The sequence below is a fragment of the Amblyraja radiata genome, chromosome 45, assembly GCF_010909765.2.
Source record: "Amblyraja radiata isolate CabotCenter1 chromosome 45, sAmbRad1.1.pri, whole genome shotgun sequence".
NCBI classification, from domain to species: Eukaryota; Metazoa; Chordata; class Chondrichthyes; order Rajiformes; family Rajidae; genus Amblyraja; species Amblyraja radiata.
In genome coordinates this window covers 5,935,376-5,956,532 of record NC_046000.1, presented here as the reverse complement: position 1 = coordinate 5,956,532, position 21,157 = coordinate 5,935,376, and the positions used below count along the sequence as shown (strand labels likewise).

Here is a 21,157-nt window from a genome sequence, read left to right as displayed (position 1 = left end):
CTATTTTCCCTCAAGTGCGGTCAGATTTTTCTCTCCCCCCCAATGGTCTTCCTGTCAGTTATATCAGCCAAGAAGATAGACACAAAATGCTGGAGTAACTCAGCGGGACAGGCAGCGTCTCTGGAGAGAAGGAATGGGTGACGTTTCGGGTTGAGACCCTTCTTCAGACCCTACTAAACCCATGAATGAGTGGAGGCCTAGAAAACGGAAGCCATTGAAGAGATGAAGGACGTGTGAGGTCCCGTGGACATAGGTCAGGATGGAGTTGATGGAGAGGGAAAGGATGGACACAATTCAGAGTCTCTCTGAGGATCCTTCAGTCCTCCTACTCTGGGGCTGTAGGAAGCATCTTGTCTGGTAACATCTCGATCTGGTTTGGGAACAGCTCTGCCCCGAACAGGAACCCATACACAAATAAAAACATTTCTTCCAAAGACAGGCAGCTCGATTTGTTACTAACACCTATGAGAGAGAAGCGAGTGTCACCAAACTTCTGAATTCTCTGGTGTGGAACCCTCTCCAAGACAGACGTGAAGCTCACCGTTTGACCTGTTTTTACAAAATGTTAAATGGTCAGCTCGACATAGACTACAAGACCTACACCAAACCCAAACCAATTAGGAGCAGACGAGGGCATTCGATCCAATTTGTGATCCCAGCTACAAAGACAGATGTGTACAGCAATTCGTTCTTCCCCCGCACAATTAAAGCAGGAATAATCTCCACCCAACTATAGTTACCCAACCAGATGCAACTACATTTAAAGTAGCTCTTTCTTCCCAATAACCCTTTCTGGCTTAAGCCCTCCCTTCACCACCTCCAGTTTAAATTCCATTTGGAATATTTTGGAGGACCAAGAAACCAAGAACCAAGGAAGGCTCTGCAGAGAATCCTGGAACCTTTTGCCGAGGGCCGCCAGCATGAATCTCCGCCCAGCTCGGCCTGTGGACTTCGGGAGCCGCGGTCTCTGGTAAGAAGTGGCCGATTCGGAACTCCAAGCCGCTGAGGATGTTCTTCCGTTCCGACGTCGGAGTTCCATCGTCCTGGCGAGAGGGCCTGAACATCGGGCCGCCCGTAGCGGCGACAGCGGGGACCTCGGGAGGCCCCGACCACGGGTGACCATCAAATAACATCATAGAGGAAGCTGACTGAACTTTGGTGCCTTCCCTCACAGTGGGAAACTTTGAATCCGCTGTGTGGGGATGTTTATGTTAAAGTCTATCGTGTTCTGTGTTCTTTTTTATTCGTATGGTGACCACAAATTTCACTGTACCAATTGGTGCATGTGACAATAAAGGCTTTTACTCTTGAATCTTGAGTAGTGCGTTCGGCGGAACGCACCATGGGAACTACACTTGCCCTCCCCCCCCTGCAGGACCTATACACCAGGAGGTGCAGATCCAGAGCCAGCAACATTATGGGGGACCCCTACCACCCCAGCAACGGACTGTTCCAGCTGCTACGTTCAGGCAAACGCCTCCGCTGTCACGATGTGAAAACAAGAGGATGAGACGGAGTTTCTTCCCACAGGCCATCAGGACTGTAAACTCTTATCTCACCAGGGACTAACTTACTGTTGTATCTTTAAAAAAAATGTAAATACTGGTTCTGTTCTGTTGTTCTGTTGTTTTGCACAATCCCGCAGGCATTGCCACTTTCAATTTACTGCACACATGTGTGTGTATGTGACCAATAAAGTTGACTTGACTTGGAATCGAGGTGCGTGGAAATGAATTCAGTGGTAGTAAAGATGAGGGTGTGGTATCACTCATTATATTAGACAGTTCTCTTCGCTTATTTCTTCAGCCAGAGGTTAAACCAAACACAGACACAAAACGCTGGAGTAACTCAGCTGGACAGGCGGCATCTCTGGAGAGAAGGAACGGGCGACGTTTCGGGTCGAACCCTCCTTCAGACTGAAGTCTCGGCCCGAAATGTCGCCCATTCCTTCTCTCCGGAGACGCTGCCTTGTCTTGCTGGGTTAAAGCCCTGTCCCACGGTGCAAGTTCATTCCAAGAGCTCTCCCGAGGTTAAAAAAAAAATCAAACGTGGTAAGCACGGATGAACGTAGCGGGTGCGTCGGAGCTCGGGGACGTCTCTTAGCGGCTCTTAGCGTCTCTTAGCGGCTCGTAACCCTAAAGGCAAGTACTCGGGAAGACTTGTGAAGATTTTTCAACACGTTGAAAAATGTCCACGAGAGCCCCGCGTACCGACGAGTGGCCATTACCGTAAATCTCTAAATTCGAATCAGGGCAAACTCGGGAGAGCTCTTGGAATGAACTCGTACCGTGGGACAGGGGTTTTGTGCCTGTGTCAAGTCTATTGATTCTGCAAAGAACTCCCCCCCCCACCCCATCCTGTAGGGGGCGCTTCCCTCCCTCTCCCATTTACTCCCATTGACCAGCTGCTATGAGCCCTCCCGTCCTGCAGGGGGCGCTCTCCCCCTCCTCCTATTCACTCCCATTATCTTCAGTCCATGAGCCCTCCCGCTCTGTAGTGGACGCTCTCACCCTCCCCCATTCACTCTCATTGCCCAGTGGTCATTGATCCTCCTGTCCTGCAGGGGGCGCACTCCTCCCTCTCCCATTCACTCCCATTGCCCTGTTGTCATGGGCCCTCCCGCCCTGCAGGGGGCGCTCTCCTCTCTCTCCCATTCACTCCCATTGCCCTGTTGTCATGGGCCCTCCCGCCCTGCAGGGGGCGCTCTCCTCTCTCTCCCATTCACTCCCATTATCTTCAGTCCATGAGCCCTCCCGCTCAGTAGGGGTCGCTCTCACCCTACTTGCATTCATTACCATTGTCCAGTGGTCATTGATCCTCCCGTCCTGCAGGGGTCGCTCCCCGCCTCCCTCCATTCACTCCCATTGCCCTGTGGCCATGGACACTCCCGCCTGCAGGGGGAGCTCTCCCCGGCCCTCCATTCACTCCCATTAACTTCAGTCCATGAGCCCTCCCCTCCTGCAGGGGTCGCTCTTTCCCTCCCCCCATTCACTCCCATTGCCCAGTGGTCATTGACCCTCCCGTCCTGCAGGGGGCCCACTCCTCCCTCTCCCATTCACTCCCATTGCCCAGTGTTCATTGACCCTCCCGTCCTGCAGGGGGCGCACTCCTCCCTCTCCCATTCACTCCCATTGCCCTGTGGCCATGGACCCTCCTGCCCTGCAGGAGGCGCACTCCTCCCGCTCCCATTCACTCCCATTGCCCTGTGGCCATGGACCCTCCCATCCTGCAGGGGCCGCTCTCCCCCTCCTCCTATTCATTCCCATTAACTTCAGTCCATGAGCCCTCCCCTCTTGCAGGGGGCGCTCCCCGCCTCCGTCCATTCACTCCCATTACCTTCAATCCATGAGCCCTCCCGCTCTGTAGGGGACGCTCTCACCCTACTTGCATTCATTACCATTGCCCAGTGGTTATTGATCCTCCCGTCCTGCAGGGAGCGCTCTCCCCCTCCCTCCATTCACTCCCATTGCCCAGTGGCCATGGATCCTCCCGCCCTGCAGGGGGCGCTCCCTCCGCCTATTCATTTCCATTAACTTCAGTCCATGAGCCCTCCCCTCCTGCAGGGGGCGCTCCCCGCCTCCGTCCATTCACTTCCATTAACCTGCTGCCTTGAGTCCTCCAGTCCAGCAGGGGTCGCTCTTTCCCTCCCTCCATCCACCCCCATTGCCCAGTGGTCATTGACCCTCCCGTCCTGCTGGGGAGCGCGCTCCCCCTCCCTCCATTCACTCCCATTGCCCTGTGGTCATGGACCCGCCCGCCCTGAAGGGGGCGCTCTCACCCTCCTCCATCCACCCCCATTGACCTGCTGCCTTGAGCCCTGCCGTCCTGCAGGGGGCGCTCTCACCCTCCTCCATCCACTCCCATTGACCTGCTGCCATGGACCCTCCCAGCCTGCAGGGGGCGCTCCCCGCCTCTGTCCATCCACTCCCATTAACCTGCTGCCTTGAGCCCTCCCACCCTGCAGGGGGCGCTCCCCGCCTCTGTCCATCCACTCCCATTGCCCTGTGGCCATGAACCCTCCCACCCTGCAGGGGGCGCTCCCCGCCTCTGTCCATCCACTCCCATTGACCTGCTGCCATGAACCCTCCCACCCTGCAGGGGGCGCTCCCCGCCTCTGTCCATCCACTCCCATTGCCCGGCTGCCATGAGCCCTCCCCGCCGCCAGGGGGTGGTGATGTCCGCCGGTCCGCGCATGCGCCCGGGCAGATCCGCCGTGACCGACAGTGATGGCGGGCGGCCGCTTGTTTACTCTCTGACCGCCCGCCCCTCACCCTCACCCTCGCCCTCACCCTCACCCTCACCCTCACCCTCACCCTCACCCTCACCCTCACCCTCGCCCTCGCCCTCGCCCTCGCCCTCACCCTCACCCTCACCCTCACCCTCACCCTCTCTTCCCCCCCTGGGCCCGGGGCAGGGTGGTTGGTTGGTGGCCCCTCTCCACCCCCCGGCCGCGCTGGGCGATGCTGGGGATAAGATGTCATGGCTGTTCCCCTGGTCGAGCTCCATCAAGAAGCGGGCCTGCCGCTACCTGCTGCAGCACTACCTGGGGCACTTCCTGGAGGAGAGACTCACCCTCCAGCAGCTCAGCCTCGACCTGTACAACGGCAGCGGCCGCCTCCGCGACGTGCAGCTCGACGTGTGGGTAAGAGGCCAGTGTGGCAGGCAGTCAGGCAGTCACTGTGCAATGGGTAACACCACTCTGTTGGGACAGGGTGCAGATGTAACATGGGGACAGGGTGCAGAGAAAAACCCTCAAAGCAAATCAATCCTACTCTGCTGGGACAGGATGTATATCTAACATGGGCAGGGTACAGATCTAACATGGACAGGGTGCAGGTCTAACATGGACAGGGTGTAGATCTAACATGGGCAGGGTGCAGATCTAACATGGACAGGGTGTAGAGAAGAACCCTCAAAGCAATGTGGCATTGTGCTATGATCAACCCTACTCTGCTGGGACAGGGTGTAGATCTAACATGGGCAGGGTGCAGATCTAACATGGACAGGGTGTAGAGAAGAACCCTCAAAGCAATGTGGCATTGTGCTATGATCAACCCTACTCTGCTGGGACAGGGTGCAGATCTAACATGGACAGGGTGCAGATGTAACATGGGCAGGGTGCAGATCTAACATGGGGACAGGGTGTAGAGAAGAACCCTCAAAGCAATGTGGCATTGTGCTATGATCAACCCTACTCTGCTGGGACAGGGTGCAGATCTAACGGGGGACAAATGCAGATCTAACATGGACAGGGTGTAGATCTAACATTGGCAGGGTGTATATCTAACATGGGGATAGGGTGCAGATCTAACATGGGGACAGGGTGCAGAGAAAAACCCTCAAAGCAATGTGGCATTGTGCAATGATTAACCTTACTCTGCTGGGACAGGATGTATATCTAACATGGGCAGGATGTATATCTAACATGGGGACAGGGTGCAGATGTAACATGGGCAGGGTGTATATCTAACATGGGCAGGGTGTATATCTAACATGGACAGGGTGTAGATGTAACATAGACAGGCTGCAGATCTAACATGGACAGGGTGTAGATGTAACATAGACAGGGTGTAGATCTAACATGGACAGGGTGTAGATGTAACATAGACAGGGTGTATATCTAACATGGGGACAGGGTGCAGATGTAACATGGGCAGGGTGTAGAGAAGAACCCTCAAAGCAATGTGGCATTGTGCAATGATCAACCCCACTCTGCTGGGACAGGGTGCAGATCTAAAATGGACATGGTACAGATCTAACATGGACAGGGTGCAGATCTAACATGGGCAGGGTGTATATCTAACATGGGGAGGGTGTATATCTAACATGGGGACAGGGTGCAGATCTAACATGGGGACAGGGTGCAGATCTAACATGGACAGGGTGCAGATCTAACATGGACAGGGTGCAGATGTAACATGGGGACAGGGTGCAGATCTACCATGGGCAGGGTGTATATCTAACATGGGGAGAGTGTTATATCTAACATGGACAGGGTGCAGATCTAACATGGACAGGGTGCAGATCTAACATGGGGACAGGGTGCACAGAAGGCGCCTCAAAGCAATGTGGCATTGTGCAATGTGTAACACCACTCTGCTGAGACAGGGTGCAGATTTAACATGGATAGGGTGTAGATCTAACATGGACAGTGTGTAGAGAAGAACCCTCAAAGCAATGTGGCAGTGTGCAATGATTAACCCTACTCTGCTGAGGCAGGGTGCAGTTCTAACATGGGGACAGGGTGCAGAGAAGGTTTAAGATGGAAAGGGTGTAAGAGAATATTTAAGCTGGAGAGGGTGTAGGTCTGAGCTGGAAAAGGTGCAGAGAATGCACCTGTGGCACTGTGCAATGGGTAACACCAATCTGCTGGACTGGGTGCAGAGAAGGTCTATACTGGAAAGGGTGCAGAAAAGTTTAAGATGGAAAGGGTGCAGAGAAAATTTAAACTGCAAATGGTGCTGAGAATACACAGAAGGCTATGTGACACTGCAATGGGTAACAGGAAATAGACAATAGGTGCAGGAGTAGGTCTTTCCACCATTCAATGTGATCATGGCTGATCATCCCCAATCAGTACCCCGTACCTGCCTTCTCCCCATATCCCCTGACTCCGCTATCTTTAAGAGCCATATCTATCTCTCTCTTGAAAGTATCCAGAGAACCGGCCCCCACCGCCCTCTGAGGCAGAGAATTCCTCAGACTCACCACTCTCTGTGTGAAAAAGATCTAAACTGGAAAGGGTGTGAAGAAGATTTAAGATGTAAAGGATCATAGGTGATAGGAGCAGAATTAGGCCATTCAGCCCATCAAGTCTACTCGGCCATTCATTCATGGCTGATCTATCTCTCCCTCCTAACCCCATTCTCCCGCCTTGTTTAAGCAGGAACTGCAGATGCTGGAACAATCCTGACACCCGCACTAATCAAGAGTCTATCTATCTCTACTTTAACATTTGACTTGGCCTCCACAGACATCTGTGGCAAAGAATTCCGCAGAATCACCACTGTCTAAGTAAATAAATTCCTCCTCATCTCCTTCTTAAATGTACGTCCTTTAATTCTGAGGATTTGACCTCTTGTCCTAGACTCTCCTACTAGTGGAAATATCCTCTCCACATCCACTCTATCCAAACTTTTCACGATTAGGTACGTTTCAATGAGGTCCCCTCCCATCCTTCTAAACTCTAATGAGTACAGACCCAGTGCCATCAGACGCTCATCAGAAATTAACCCACTCATTTCTGGTAGACAAAAATGCTGGAGAAACTCAACGGGTGAGGTAGCATCTATGGAGCGAAGGAAATAGGTGATGTTTCTCGACCCGAAACGTCACCCATTCCTTTGCTCCATAGATGCTGCCTCACCCACTGAGTTTCTCCAGCATTTTTGTCTACCTTCGATTGTGCCAGCATCTGCAGTTCCTGCTTAAACACTCATTTCTGGGATCGTTCTTGTAAAGAGGACAGAAAGAATATCAAAGCAGCACAAGTTTCAGAGAATGTTTAAGCTGAATAAAGCTGTGGTACCTCGAGCGATGTGTTTAACACCAATCTGCTGGTCAGAGGGCAGAGAAGAACTAGGATGGAAAGAGTGCAGGGAAGATTGAAGCTGGAAAGGGTGTAGAGAATATCTAAACTGGAAAGGATCCAGAGAAGATTTAATGTGGAAAGGAATGCAGAGAAGATTTAATTTGGAAGGAGTGTAGAGAATATTTAAGATAGGTAGATAGCTGGATTGGTTTAAGGTGAGGGGGGGAAAGATTTAATACATAAAGGGTGGTAGGTAGATGAAACGAGCCGTCAGAAAAGGTAGTAGAGGCGGGTAGGATAGGTTTAGAGGGAGCAAAATGTGTAAGAAAGAACTACAATAGACAATAGGTGCAGGAGTAGGCCATTCGGCCCTTCCTATTTAATGAGATCATGGCCGTTCATCCCCAATCAGTACCCCGTTCCTGCCTTCTCCCCATATCCCCTGACTCCGATATCTTTAAGAGCCCTATCTAGCTCTCTCTTGAAAGCATCCAGCGGAGTCGGGGGATATGGGGAGAAGGCAGGAACGGGGTACTGATTGGGGATGATCAGTCATGATCACATTGAATGGCGGTGCTGGCTCGAAGGGCCGAATGGCCTACTCCTGCACCTATTGTCTATTCATTAATATTTGTTATTATATTATATTAATAATGTCTGAGGAAGGGTCTCGACCCGAAACGTCACCTATTCCCTTCGCTCCATAGACGCTGCCCCACACCCCAGCGTTTTCTGTCTACCTTCGATTTTATCCAGCATCTGCAATCCTTTCTTAAACAAATCTTACTCATTGCAATTTTCCAACCAACAGAACTACAATGCCTGTCTGCTAAAGATTTGAACACTCTATCTTTTTTAAAAATCCACACGCGTTTGTAAGGTAAAATAAAACTTGAGTTGTGGAGAAAAAAAAAACCCTCGCCTGGTGTGGTCACACACGTGACCAGCCCCATTTGACCTCTGACCCAAAACAAGCGTTGTCAGCATAACATAACAATTTTTACTTGATCTCTTCAAAAAAAAAAATATGTATCATATATGCAGTTCACAAAACAATATACTTGTAATGCTTTCAGAATTAGAAGAGGTGCATTCCACAATTTCTGGTCACACACGTGACTAGGAATGGGGGGGGGGGGCCTATTGGGGATATTGGGGCAGGTCCCCCAGTTATTGGGGATATTAGGGGAGGGCACCAGTAAATGTGGAACTAGGAGAGGCACTAGTCAGCGATTGTTTATCATCACCACTCATCTGGTGTAGGAAGTCAAAAACCATCCGCTTGGTGGCACAGTGGTGCTGTCTCGCGGCATTTACAGCCGCACAGACCCGGGTTCGACCCCGACCACAGGCGCTGTCCGTACGGAGTTTCTACGTTCAAAGACGTGCAGATTTGTAGGTTTACTGGCTTGGTAGAAGTGTAAATTGTCCCTGTGTGTGTAGGATTGTGTTAGTGTGCGGGGATCACTGGTCAGCGCGGACTCGGTGGGCCGAAGGGCCTGTTTCCGTGCTGTATCTGTAAACTAAACTAAACTAAACTATCCATGTTCTCCGGAGATGCTGCCTGACCCGCTGAGTTACTCCAGCACTTTGTACCTGTTCACATTCTCCACAGATGCTGCCTGACCCGCTGATTTACTCCAGCACTTTGTACCTGTCCACATTCTCCACAGAGATGCTGCCTGACCCGCTGAGTTACTCCAGCACTTTGTACCTGTCCACATTCTCCACAGAGATACTGCCTGTCCTGCTGAGTTACTCCAGCACTTTGTACCTGTCCACATTCTCCAGAGATGCTGCATGTCTGACCCACTGAGTTACTCCAGCACTTTGTACCTGTCCACGTTCTCCACAGAGATGCTGCCTGACCCGCTGAGTTACTCCAGCACACTTTGCCGTTTTTTGTAAACCAGCATATACACGTCCGTGTCCATATAGCTGTCTCCAGATCACACGATTTGGATGCTTTCATGAGTTATTGGAAGCACTTGTTTCTTGGTCCTTGTAAAAAACAGAGAAGCAATATAGAACAAGAGGCTTTTGAAGCAAAAACAAGAGCTCTTTTATTTAGCAATACTGCCCGAACTGACCCACTGACTTCAGTCATAGAGTCATACAGCATGGAAACAGGCCCTTCGGCCAAACCTGCTCACAGCACCAACTGGCCGGTGTGGGCAAGTTGGGCCGAAGGGCCTGTTTCCACACTGTGTCACTCTATGACTCTATATTCTGCTGCGGTGCTGCGAATAAGGATTTCACGGTTCTATCTGGGATGTACGGCAATTTAAAAAGATATAAAATATAGAAACATATAAAATAGAAACATAGAAGGGATTGGACAGGCTAGATGCAGGAACAATGTTGCCGTTGTTGGGGGAGTCCAGAACCAGGGGTCACACAGGGTAAGAATAAGGGGTCGGCCATTTAGGACTGAGATGAGGAAAAACGTTTTCTCCCAGAGAGTTGTGAATCTGTGGAATTCTCTGCCACAGAGGCCGATTCACTGGATGTTTTCAAGGGAGATCTATGGGCCTGTCCCACTTAGGCGACTAGTTTTAATGGAACTCACCTACGACACCTGCCGACAACCTACGACAGCCTACGATATGGGGAGAAGGCAGGAACGGGGTACTGATTGGGGATGATCAGCCATGATCACATTGAATGGCAGTGCTGGCTCGAAGGGCCGAATGGCCTACTCCTGCACCTATTGTCTATTGACAGCAAAAATTGTCGTCACTGTCTCCGAAAATGTCTCAACATGTTAAAAATTTTGCAGCAGTCGTCTGTAGTCTCCCAAAACATTGCCTAAGTGGGACATGCCCATTAGAAAAAACTCCTGGAAGTAACGGAATCAGGGGATATGAGGAGAAAGCAGGAACGGGGTACTGATTGTGGATGATCAGCCATGATCATATTGAATGGCGGTGCTGGCTCGAAGGGCCGGTTGGCCTACTCCTCCACCTCCACCTATTTTCTATGTTTGTTAAAACACTCTCGACTCTTGAACGAGGATCTGTCGAGGAAACTTTGAACTCGGACAGAAACCACGTCACAGCAGACTTGCTCAACAGCTGTGGAGAGGGTTTGTTTGTGACAAGAGAGAGCAGCCTCTGGGCCTTCTCACGCAACGGGCTTGCTACACACGTACACAAGTCTTGAGCAAGCGGGACGTGCAGCAACCACCCAGTGTCCTCCCTGCCCCCCCCACCCCACCCCCCACCGCCCTGCTAATAACACAGTGGCCGGGCCAAATCATCATCATCACTTCAACAACTGTGCAGGAAGCTGGCAACAGGAAGGCAGATAGATCGTTCGTTGGGGGAGGGGAGGGGAGAGAGAGTCTATTATTGTCATGTACAGAGGCACAGTGAAGATGTCGTTCACGGGCTGTGCAATTAAATCAGTTCCTGCCGCACAAATACAATCAAATGACCCAAAGTTTCTCTGCCTCAGTGAGAGGCCGGTTCTCTGGATGCTTTCAAGAGAGAGCTAGATAGGGCTCTTAAAGATAGCGGAGTCAGGGGATATGGGGAGAAGGCAGGAACGTGGAACTGATTGGGGATGACCAGCCATGGTCATATTGAATGGTGGTGCTGGCTCGAAGGGCCGAATGGCCTACTCCTGCACCTATTGTCTATTGGTTAAGAAGGAACTGCAGATGCTGGAAAATCGAAGGCAGACAAAAATGCTGGAGAAACTCAGCGAGTTCTGGAGTTTCTCCAGTGCGTTTGGCGTTTGTCTACCTTCAAATGACCTGAACCTCACCGATGACAGACTCAAAATGGGAGGGGGGGATCCCGGGTTGGAATGGCTTATGGAGGTCTCAGGGGTGGTAGAGGGTCCCAGGGGGGAATTGTGTTTGTGACATGGGGTTGGGGAGGGTCCCGAGATGGAATTGACGGCGTCCCACGATGGAATATGGAGCAGGGGTAATAAGTGAGGGGGGGGGGAATCCAGAGAGGGAATTGAAGGGGCAGATAGACAAAAAATGCTGGAGTAACTCAGCGGGGCAGGCAGCATCGAATGGGTGACATTTCAGACTGAAGAAGGGTCTCGACCCGAAACGTCACCCATTCCTCCTTCTCTTTCCGATGCTGCCTGACCCGCTGAGTTACTCCAGCATTTTGTGTTTGACAGGTCGGGGGGAGTTCCCCTCCCCCCCCCCCCGCCACGGGTACCATGTAATCCCGTGCTACCTGCTCCATGGTCAGATAGTCGGCGACTAAACTATCTCCCCCCCCCCTACTAATCTGAAGAAAGGTCTCGACCCGAAACTTCACCCGTTCCTTCTCTCCAGAGATGCTGCCTGTCCCGCTGAGCTCTCGACCCAAAACGTCATGAACGTTGATTTCTCTCATTTCAAGTAACCCCTGCATTCCCTCTGCTCCCCCCACCCTCCCCCAGGCATCGTACATTCCACTATTCGTATCCTTGTATCCCTTTGTTATCGTCTCTTCCCCAGCCAGCAATGAACCATTGTGGGCTCCACCCTTCCTTGGTCATCCGTTGCCCGCCCTGCTTTGTTCAGGCCTTTCCCTACCTCCAGTTTCCCCCTCCCCCCCTCCCCCTACTTTCAGTCTGAAGAAAGGTCCCGACCCCGAGACGTCACCCTACCTTTTTCCTCCAGAGACGCTGCCTGGTCTGCAGCGTTTTGTGTCGAAACTTGGAGAGGTGAAGTTCAGTGTGTGCAGGAAGGAACTGCAGATGCTGGTTTAAACCGAAGATAGAAACAAAATGCTGGAGTAACTCGGTGGGACAGGCGAATCTCTGGAGAGAAGGACTGGGTGACTGAATCAAGGGTCTCGACCCAAAACGTCGCCTATTTCTTTTCTCCAGAAATGCTGCTGGTCCTGCTGAGCCACTACAGCTTTTTGTGTCTATCCTTGATTATGCTGGTCTTGCCTCAGAGGGCGCTTCTCTGGATACTTTCAAGAGGGAGCTAGATAGGGCTCTTAAAGATAGGGGATATGGGGAGAAGGCAGGAACGGGGTACTGATTGGGGATGATCAGCCATGATCACATGGAATGGCGGTGCTGGCTCGAAGGGCCGAATGGCCTACTCCTGCGCCTATTGTCTATTGAGTCAGTAGAAGGGAGGTTGGTTTGTGTAGGAAGGAACTGCAGATGCTGGTTTACACTGAAGGTAGACACAAAAACTCAGCATCTCCGGGTCAGACAGCATCTCTGGGGAGAAGGAATTGGTGACATTTTGGGTCGAGACCCTTCTTCTGACTCGGACATCAGACCTCCCATCTACCTCATTGGATCCATGATTGGATTTTGCTGGCTTTACCTTGCACTAAACGTTATTCCCTTATCATGTATCTGTACACTGTAAACGGCCCAGTTGTAATCATGTCTTGTCTTTCAAGCTGACTGGTTAGCACGTGACAATAACAAGAAACGGAACTAGATAAACAGAGGAGAAAGTGGAAAAGTGGAAGGAGGGAGAGTCTGGAAGGAGAGAGAGAGAGAGTGACGAGAATCTCTGTTTAAGAAGGAACTGCAGATGCTGGAAAATCGAAGGTAGACAAAAGTGCTGGAGTAACTCAGCGGGACAGGCAGCGCCTCTGGAGAGAAGGAATGGGTGACGTTTCAGGTCGAAACCCTTCTTCAGACTGAGAGTCAGGGGCGAGGGGAAACTAGAGATATGGAAGGGTAAGGTGTAACGTACACTTCTATACTCAATGCCCTGACTGACGAAGGCCTTCTTGACCAAAACCTTATCCACCTGCGACTCTTAGACCATCCTCAAGGAACCATGCACCTGCACTCCTAGATCCCTCTGCTCTACGCTGCCATTTATTGTGTAGGTCCTGCTTTGATCTGTCATCTTAACACCTCACCCTTCCTTATCTCTGTGTCTCCCTCTTCCCACGACTCCCAGACTGAAGAAGGGTCTCCACCCGAAACGTCACCCATTCCTTCACTCCAGAGATGCTGCCCGTCCCGCTGAGTTACTCCGCTATTTTGTGTTCCACCTTAAACTAAAAACTAGTTACTCCGGCTTTCTGTGTCTATCTTCTGTGTCAACCAGCATCTGCAGTTCCTTCCTACGCAATAATTAGGAGGAGAGTTGGATTGTTTTCTCCGGAATGTCAGAAGCTGAGAGGGTGGGGGATTTTATTGAATTACTAGCGGTCTAGATTGTTTAAGAAGGAACTGCAGATGCTGGAAAATGGAAGGTAGAAAAAAAAGCTGGAGAAACTCAGCGGGTGCGGCAGCATCTACGGAGCGAAGGAAATAGGCGACGTTTTGGGCCAAAACCCTTCTTCAGACTCGACCAGTGGTATGGATATTGACTTCTCTAACTTCAAGTAACCCTTGCTTTCCCTCTCTCTCTCTCTCTCTCTCTCTCCATCCCTTCCCAGCTCGCCGACCAGTCAGACTGTCCCCCTCATTAAATCATATCTCTGTATGCTTTGTTTAAGAAGGAACTGCAGATGCTGGAACAATCGAAGGTGGAGAAAAATGCTGGAGGAACTCAGCGGGTGAGGCAGCATCTATGGAGCGAAGGAAATAGGCAACGTTTTGGGTCGGATCTGATGAAGGGTCTCGACCTGAAACGTTGCCTATTTCCTTCGCTCCATAGATGCTGCCTCACCCGTTGAGTTTCCCCAGCATTTTTGTCTACCTTCGTATCCCTGTATGCTTTGTTTAAGAAAGAACTGCAGATGCTGGAACACTCGAAGGTAGACAAAAAATGCTGGAGAAACTCAGCGGGTGAGGCAGCATCTATGGAGCGAGGGAATCGGCCTGAAGAAGGTTCTCGACCCGAAACGTCACCTATTCCTTTGCTCCATAGATGCTGCCTCACCCGCTGAGTTCTTACACTTCCTTATCTCTGTGTCTCCCTCTCCCCTGACTCTCAGTCTGAAGAAGGGTCTCGACCCGAAACATCAGCCGTTCCTTCTCTCCAGGGATGCTGCCTGACCCCCTGTGTTACTCCAGCATTTGGTTCGGTTTGTGCGACGATCTGGGCATTGTCCGTGATTCCCTGCTTTGGGGCGAATTGAAGTGGTGAGAGGGAATGGTATGAGTGGAAACATTCATGGATGTTTTCAAGAGAGAGTTAGATTTAGCTCTTAGGGCTAACGGAATCAAGGGATATGGGGAGAAAGCAGGAACGGGGTACTGATTCTGGATGATTTCTTCATTAGAACAGGCCCTGGGGCCTATCATGACTGGGCTTATATTCATTGGAATTTAGAAGGATGAGAGGGTATCTTATAGAAACATATAAAATTCTTAAGGAATTGGACAGGTTAGATGCAGGAAAAATGTTCCTGATGTTGGGGGAGTCCAGAATTTAAGAATAAGGGGTCGGCCTCTTAGGACTGAGATGAGGAAATGTTGTTCCACCCAGAGAGTTGTGAACCTGTGGAATTCTCTGCCACAGAAGGCAGTGGAGGCCGATTCACTGGATGTTTTCACGAGAGTGTCAGATTTAGCTCTTTGGGCTAACGGAATCAAGGGTTCAATGACTTCAGAATTAAGGGACAGAAGTTTAGGGGCAACATGAGGGGGAACTTCTTTACTCAGAGAGTGGTAGCTGTGTGGAATGAGCTTCCAGTGGAAGTGGTGGAGGCAGGTTCGATATAGGTATATGGTTGGGAAAGGAATGGAGGGTTGTGGTCTGAGTGCAGGTAGATGGGACCAGGGCCGAGATGGCCTGTTTCCGTGCTGTAATTGTTATATGGTTATATGGTTATGGGGAGAAAGCAGGAACGGGGTACTGATTGTGGATGATCGGCCATGCTCATATTGAATGGCGGTGCAGGCTCGAAGGGCCGAATGGCCTACTCCTGCACCTATTTTCTATGTTTCTATGTTTACTCCTGCACCTATTTTCTATGTCTCTATGTCTCTATTAGCCGCTGTGTGGGTCTTGGAGTGGGTGGCTGGGTGACGTTGCCTTGTTTTGCTGCTCAGGCTGTTTTGGACACTTGTGCTCGGCATTCCTTTGGCTCTCGTGTAGTTGACCACGTGGTGTTTGTCTTAGTTCTCGAGCTTTGTGTGTGTGTTTTTGTGGAGGCTGGGGGTGGGGTGGGGGGGGGGGTTGGAGAAGATTACTTGGCACTGACCACTCTTGTTTATACACATTCCCGAATCCTGAGCTGTCGGACGCACGGGTTTTCACAACTTGTACACTCGGGAGAAGCCGGGGGCCGGTTGCAAAGATGCGGGGGGCTCTGCAATGGGGTGCAGCGGAAGTTTACCAGAAAGATGCAGGAAGAAACTGTGGATGCTGCTTTAAACCAAAGTCAGACACAAAATGCTGGAGCAACTCAGCGGGACAGGCAGCGTCTCTGGAGAGAAGGAATGGGACGAGACCGTTCCAGAGTCTGAAACATCGCCCATTCCTTCTCTCCAGAGAAATACTGCCCGTCCCGCTGAGTCACTCCGGCATTTTGTGTGTGCCAGAATGATGTCTGGATTAGCTCTAGAGAGAGTTGGATTGTTTTCTCTGGAAGGAACTGCAGATGCTGGTTTAAACCAAAGTTAGACACAAAATGCCAGAGTAACTCAGCGGGACAGGCAGCGTCTCTGGAGAGAAGGAACGAGTGACGTTTTGGGTCGAGACCCGTCTTCAGACTGAGGAAGGGTCTCCACCCAAAATGTCAACTATTCCTTTTCTCCGGAGATGCCGCCTGTCCCGCTGAGTTACTCCAGCATGTTGTGTCTAACTACAGAGAGAGGTTGGGCAGACTTGGATTGTTTTCCCGCCAAAGCTGACCCTCCCCCGCACTACGGCAGCCCGCGGACCCCGGCCAATGCTGACCCTCCCCCGCACACCGACCGCCCGCGGGCCCCGGCCAACGACCCTGCTGATCCGCACGTCAACTCACCCGGATTCCAGGCCCAGTTCCGGACCCAGAGCCCGCAAGAGGGTCGCAACCCTAAACGTCACCCACCCATCTATGTTCTCCAGAGAACATGATCCGTATCAGTGGATATATCTGAAGAAGGGTCAGTCTGATTGCAGATATATCTGACAGATATTCAGTCTGAAGAAGGGTTTCAACCCAAAACATGGCCTATTCCTTCGCTCCATAGATGCTGCCTCACCCGCTGAGTTTCTCCAGCATTTTTATCTACCCCCAGTATAAGGTGTAGGAAGCAACTGCAGATGCTGGTTTAAATTGAAGATAGACACAGACTGCTGGAGTAACTCAGCGGGACAGGCAGCATCTCTGGAGGGGAGGAGTGGGTGACGTTTCTCCGATGGTAGGTTGGCTGTTATTACATGGATTCAATTACAGGATAGTAGATGTCTTGCTGTCATATGCAGGGCTTGATCAGGCCATTGATGAAGGATTGTGTAGATAGGTCATCTTATCTCAAAACATGATATTCACCAAAGATTCTGGATTGGATTGCTGCGATCAGTCTGAAGAAGGGTCTGGACTCGAATCGTCACCCATTCCCTATCTCCAGAGATGCTGCCTGTCCCGCTGAGTTACTCCAGCATTTTGTGTCTACCTCCAGTGTTATGTGCAGGCAAGAACTGCAGTTGCTGGTTCGCTCCAAAGACAGACACAAAATGCTGCAGTAACTCGGCGGGTCAGGCAGCATCTGTGGACGGCTTCAACCCTTTCATCTGTGGAGACCATCCGCTACTCTACATCGGTGAGACCAAGCGTAGGCTTGGCGATCGCTTCGCCCAACACCTCCGCTCGGTCCGCAATAACCAACCTGATCTCCCGGTGGCTCAGCACTTCAACTCCCCCTCCCATTCCCAATCCGACCTTTCTGTCCTGGGCCTCCTCCATGGCCAGAGTGAGGCCCACCGTAAATTGGAGGAGCAGCACTTCATATTTCGCTTGGGCAGTTTGCACCCCAGCGGTATGAACATTGACTTCTCCAATTTCAGGTAGTCCCTGCTTTCTCCCTGTTTCCCCTCCCCTTCCCAGCTCTCCCTCAGCCCACTGTCTCCGCCTCTTCCTTTCTTCTTCCCGCCCCCCCAACCCTCACATCAGTCTGAAGAAGGGTCTCGACCCGAAACGTCGCCTATTTCCTTTGCTCCATAGATGCTGCCTCACCCGCTGAGTTTCTCCAGCATTTTTGTCTAGCATCTGTGGAGATTGGCTTCAATGACCCTTCTTTAGACCGCCCCCTCCGTGTGAAGGGGCCGGAGCTCTCATCGAGATGGTTCCCTCCGCCCCCTCGGTCAGTCAGCATCGTCAGAGACCCGCACCACCCTGGCCACTCTCTCATTTCACCCCTGCCATCGGGAAGAAGGTACAGGAGCCTGAAAACTGTGACCTCCAGGATCAGGAGCAGATTCTTCCCTGCAGCCATCAGACTGTTAAACACAACAACCTCCAAATAAGCTCTGAACTACAACAGACTATTTTTATTATTATTGCACAATTATCTTTTGTTTTTTTGACACTGAACTTTTTTTTCTCCCTCGTTTGTGTTCACTGGAGTTTAGAAGGATGAGAGGGTGGATCTTATAGAAACATATAACATTATAAAAGGACTGGACAAGCTAGATGCAGGAAAATTTTTCCCAATGTTGGGCGAGTCCAGAACCAGGGGCCACACACAGTCTTAAAGCCCTGTCCCAGGGTACGAGTTCATTCCAAGAGCTCTCCCGAGTTTGCCCTGATTCGAACTCGGAGATTTACGGTAATGGCCACTCGTCGGTACTCGGGGCTCTCGTGGACATTTTTCAACATGTTGAAAAATCTTCACGAGTCTTCCCGTGCTTACCTGCCGTTAGCGAGTCTTCCCGAGTACCTGCCGTTAGCGCTAAGAGACGTCCCCGAGCTCTGACGTACCCGCTACGTTCATTCTCCGTGCTTACCAGAAGTTTGATTTTTTTTTAAACTCGGGAGAGCTCTTGGAATGAACTCGTACCGTGGGACAGGGCTATTAGAATAAAGGGGAGGCCATTTAAGACTGAGGTGAGAAAAACCTTTTTAACCCAGAGAGTTGTGAATTTGTGGAATTCTCTGCCACAGAGGGCAGTGGAGGCCAAGTCACTGGATGGATTTAAGAGAGAGTTAGATAGAGCTTCAGGGGCTAGTGGAATCAAGGGATATGGGCAGAAGGCAGGCACGGGTTATTGATTGGGGACGATAAGCCATGATCACAATGAATGGCGGTGCGGGCTCGAAGGGCCGAATGGCCTCCTCCTGCACCTATTTCCTATGTTTCTCTGTTTATCCCGCGGTCTAGGCATAAGTTATAACCATATAACCATATAACAATTACAGCACGGAAACAGGCCATCTCGGCCCTACAAGTCCGTGCCGAACAACTTTTTTCCCTTAGTCCCACCTGCCTGCACTCATACCATAACCCTCCATTCCCTTCTCATCCATATGCCTATCCAATTTATTTTTAAATGATACCAACGAACCTGCCGCCACCACTTCCACTGGAAGCTCATTCCACACCGCTACCACTCTCTGAGTAAAGAAGTTCCCCCTCATGTTACCCCTAAACTTCTGTCCCTTAATTCTGAAGTCATGTCCTCTTGTTTGAATCTTCCCTATTCTCAAAGGGAAAAGCTTGATCACATCAACTCTGTCTATCCCTCTCATCATTTTAAAGACCTCTATCAAGTCCCCCCTTAACCTTCTGCGCTCCAGAGAATAAAGACCTAACTTATGGGGCGACGGTGCCTTTGCGGTTGCAGCTCCTAGACTGTGGAACAGCATCCCTCTTCCCATCAGAACTGCCCCCTCCATTGACTCCTTTAAGTCGAGACTTAAAGCTCATCTCTACTCCCAAGCCTTTCTTGACGTCCTCTGAGCGAAGGCTATATGTATGTAGTGATGTATGTACTTAATCCATGAACCACTGTTGTATAACGTTAGTAACTCCACCAAGGTAAAGCACTTTGGCCAACGAAAGTTGTTTTTTAAATATGCTGTAGAAATAAATGTGGCTTGACGTGACTTCTCATATTGTTCACAGTGTACTATGTTTACATATTCTGTTGTGTCAGAATGTCATTGTCTTGACCCTTGACCCTTGGCGTTTTGCAGTCGCTGAATGAGTTGCTGGACTCGCTGGGGGCCCCGCTGGAGATCACAGACGGTTTCATTGGCAGCATCTTGGTGACCATCCCCTGGTCCGCCCTCATCACCGACAACTGCACCGTGGAGGTCACCGGCCTGCAGCTGACATGCCGACCCAAGTACTGCTTCGGTGAGTCTGCCGCCGGCCCGGCTCTGGGCAAAGTTGGGCCTGTGTTCCTGTCGTGAGTTCATCCCGCACCTCTGAAGGGCGGCAGCGATAGGCTGGAGTAACTCAGCGGGGTCAAGCAGCAGCATCTCTGGAGAGAAGGAAACGGTCTCTGGAGACGTTTGGGCTCGAGACCCTTGTTCGGACCAAGTTATTTGGATTTGCTCCTTATTTCCCCCTCAATTGTTGCTGCCTGACCTACTGAGTATTTCAAGCTTTTACGGATTTTATTTCATACTGGACTAAGTGGGACCCGTATGGTCCCAGCTTCACACGGGAGGGCCGGCCCCCCAACGCAATATTCCACCTCTCCACCAATTCCAATATTGCTGGCCAGTTAGCCTGCCAGTCTCTGGAGCGCTAGCATGGTGTTGTGGGCCAAAGGGACTGGTTTCCAGAAGGCTAGTTTGGACATTGTGGGCTGAATGGATTCTTGGGCTGGTAGCTCAGTCACTGAGACCACACACACACACACACACACAAGGTTTTTTTAAACACTCATAACTTTTTCATTTTTCATCGATGGGAAAAATCCTCGGGGCCTGCTCAGTGGAGGAGGACTGTGAGTCAGATAGCCAAAAATCATAGCGTCTTTGCTAAAATCAATATACACGCAGACAGGAAGTGGTCGAGATGAGAATTTTAATTATACAGATATCCGACACCTGACCCACTCTGCTCACCCCCGACCCCCCCCCCTCCCCACCCGTCTGCGCGCTCTATGACTCTATCTCTAACAGTTTAGTTTAGTTTAGAGATAAGCAGCGATTGCTGCCCATTAATACTTTCCCACACTAAGGACAATTTTTTACATTTGTACTGTCAATTAACCTACAAACCCGCACGTCTTTCGAGTGCGGGAGGAAACCGAAGTACTCGGGGGAAACCCACGCAGGTCACGGGGAGAAGGTACGAAGTCCGTACAGGCAGCGCCCGTAGTCGGGATCGAACCCGGGTCTCAACACTGTCGGCGCTGTAAGGCAGCAACTCTACCGCTGCGCCTCCGTGCCGCCCGAAAGGCCAGAACGGACGGGGATTCCCATACAGTGTACGGGGAACACTGGTCGGCGCGGGCCGAAGGGCCTGTGTCCACGGTGAATCTCTACCATGAACGAACGAGTGAATGAATAGACAGTATCGTCACGTGTGACAAGTCGGGGTGAGATTCTTTGCTTGCGTACCCACGGTATGCAAACGGTCGCCACATAAAGGGCGACAACAGAGTTACAGAGTATCCCGCACCAGGTCCACCGTTGTTCCCCCCTCCCCCCCTCATAGTGGTCCCCTCCCCCCCCCCCCTGCACGCCGGGACCTCTGTTGTCCATTGTTCGTCTTACCCCCTCCCTCACGAAGCCCCCCCCCCACGCCAAGTCCCCCCCCCCTTGTTCCTCCTCCCCATCCCTCACAGCTAAACGGAACATT

General features: G+C 51.2%; 1 protein-coding gene across 1 annotated transcript in view; it reads left to right on the top strand.

The window, feature by feature from the left end:
- The first annotated feature begins 4,355 nt into the window (after window positions 1-4,355).
- atg2a (autophagy related 2A) overlaps window positions 4,356-21,157 on the top strand; it is a 58,074-nt gene continuing 41,272 nt past the window's right edge. Inside the window, exons 1-2 of the mRNA XM_033015214.1 lie at window positions 4,356-4,642; window positions 19,537-19,699. Of these exons, the coding sequence (XP_032871105.1) occupies window positions 4,475-4,642; window positions 19,537-19,699 (331 nt within the window). The 5' untranslated portion in view covers window positions 4,356-4,474. The remainder of the gene's footprint in view (window positions 4,643-19,536; window positions 19,700-21,157) is intronic.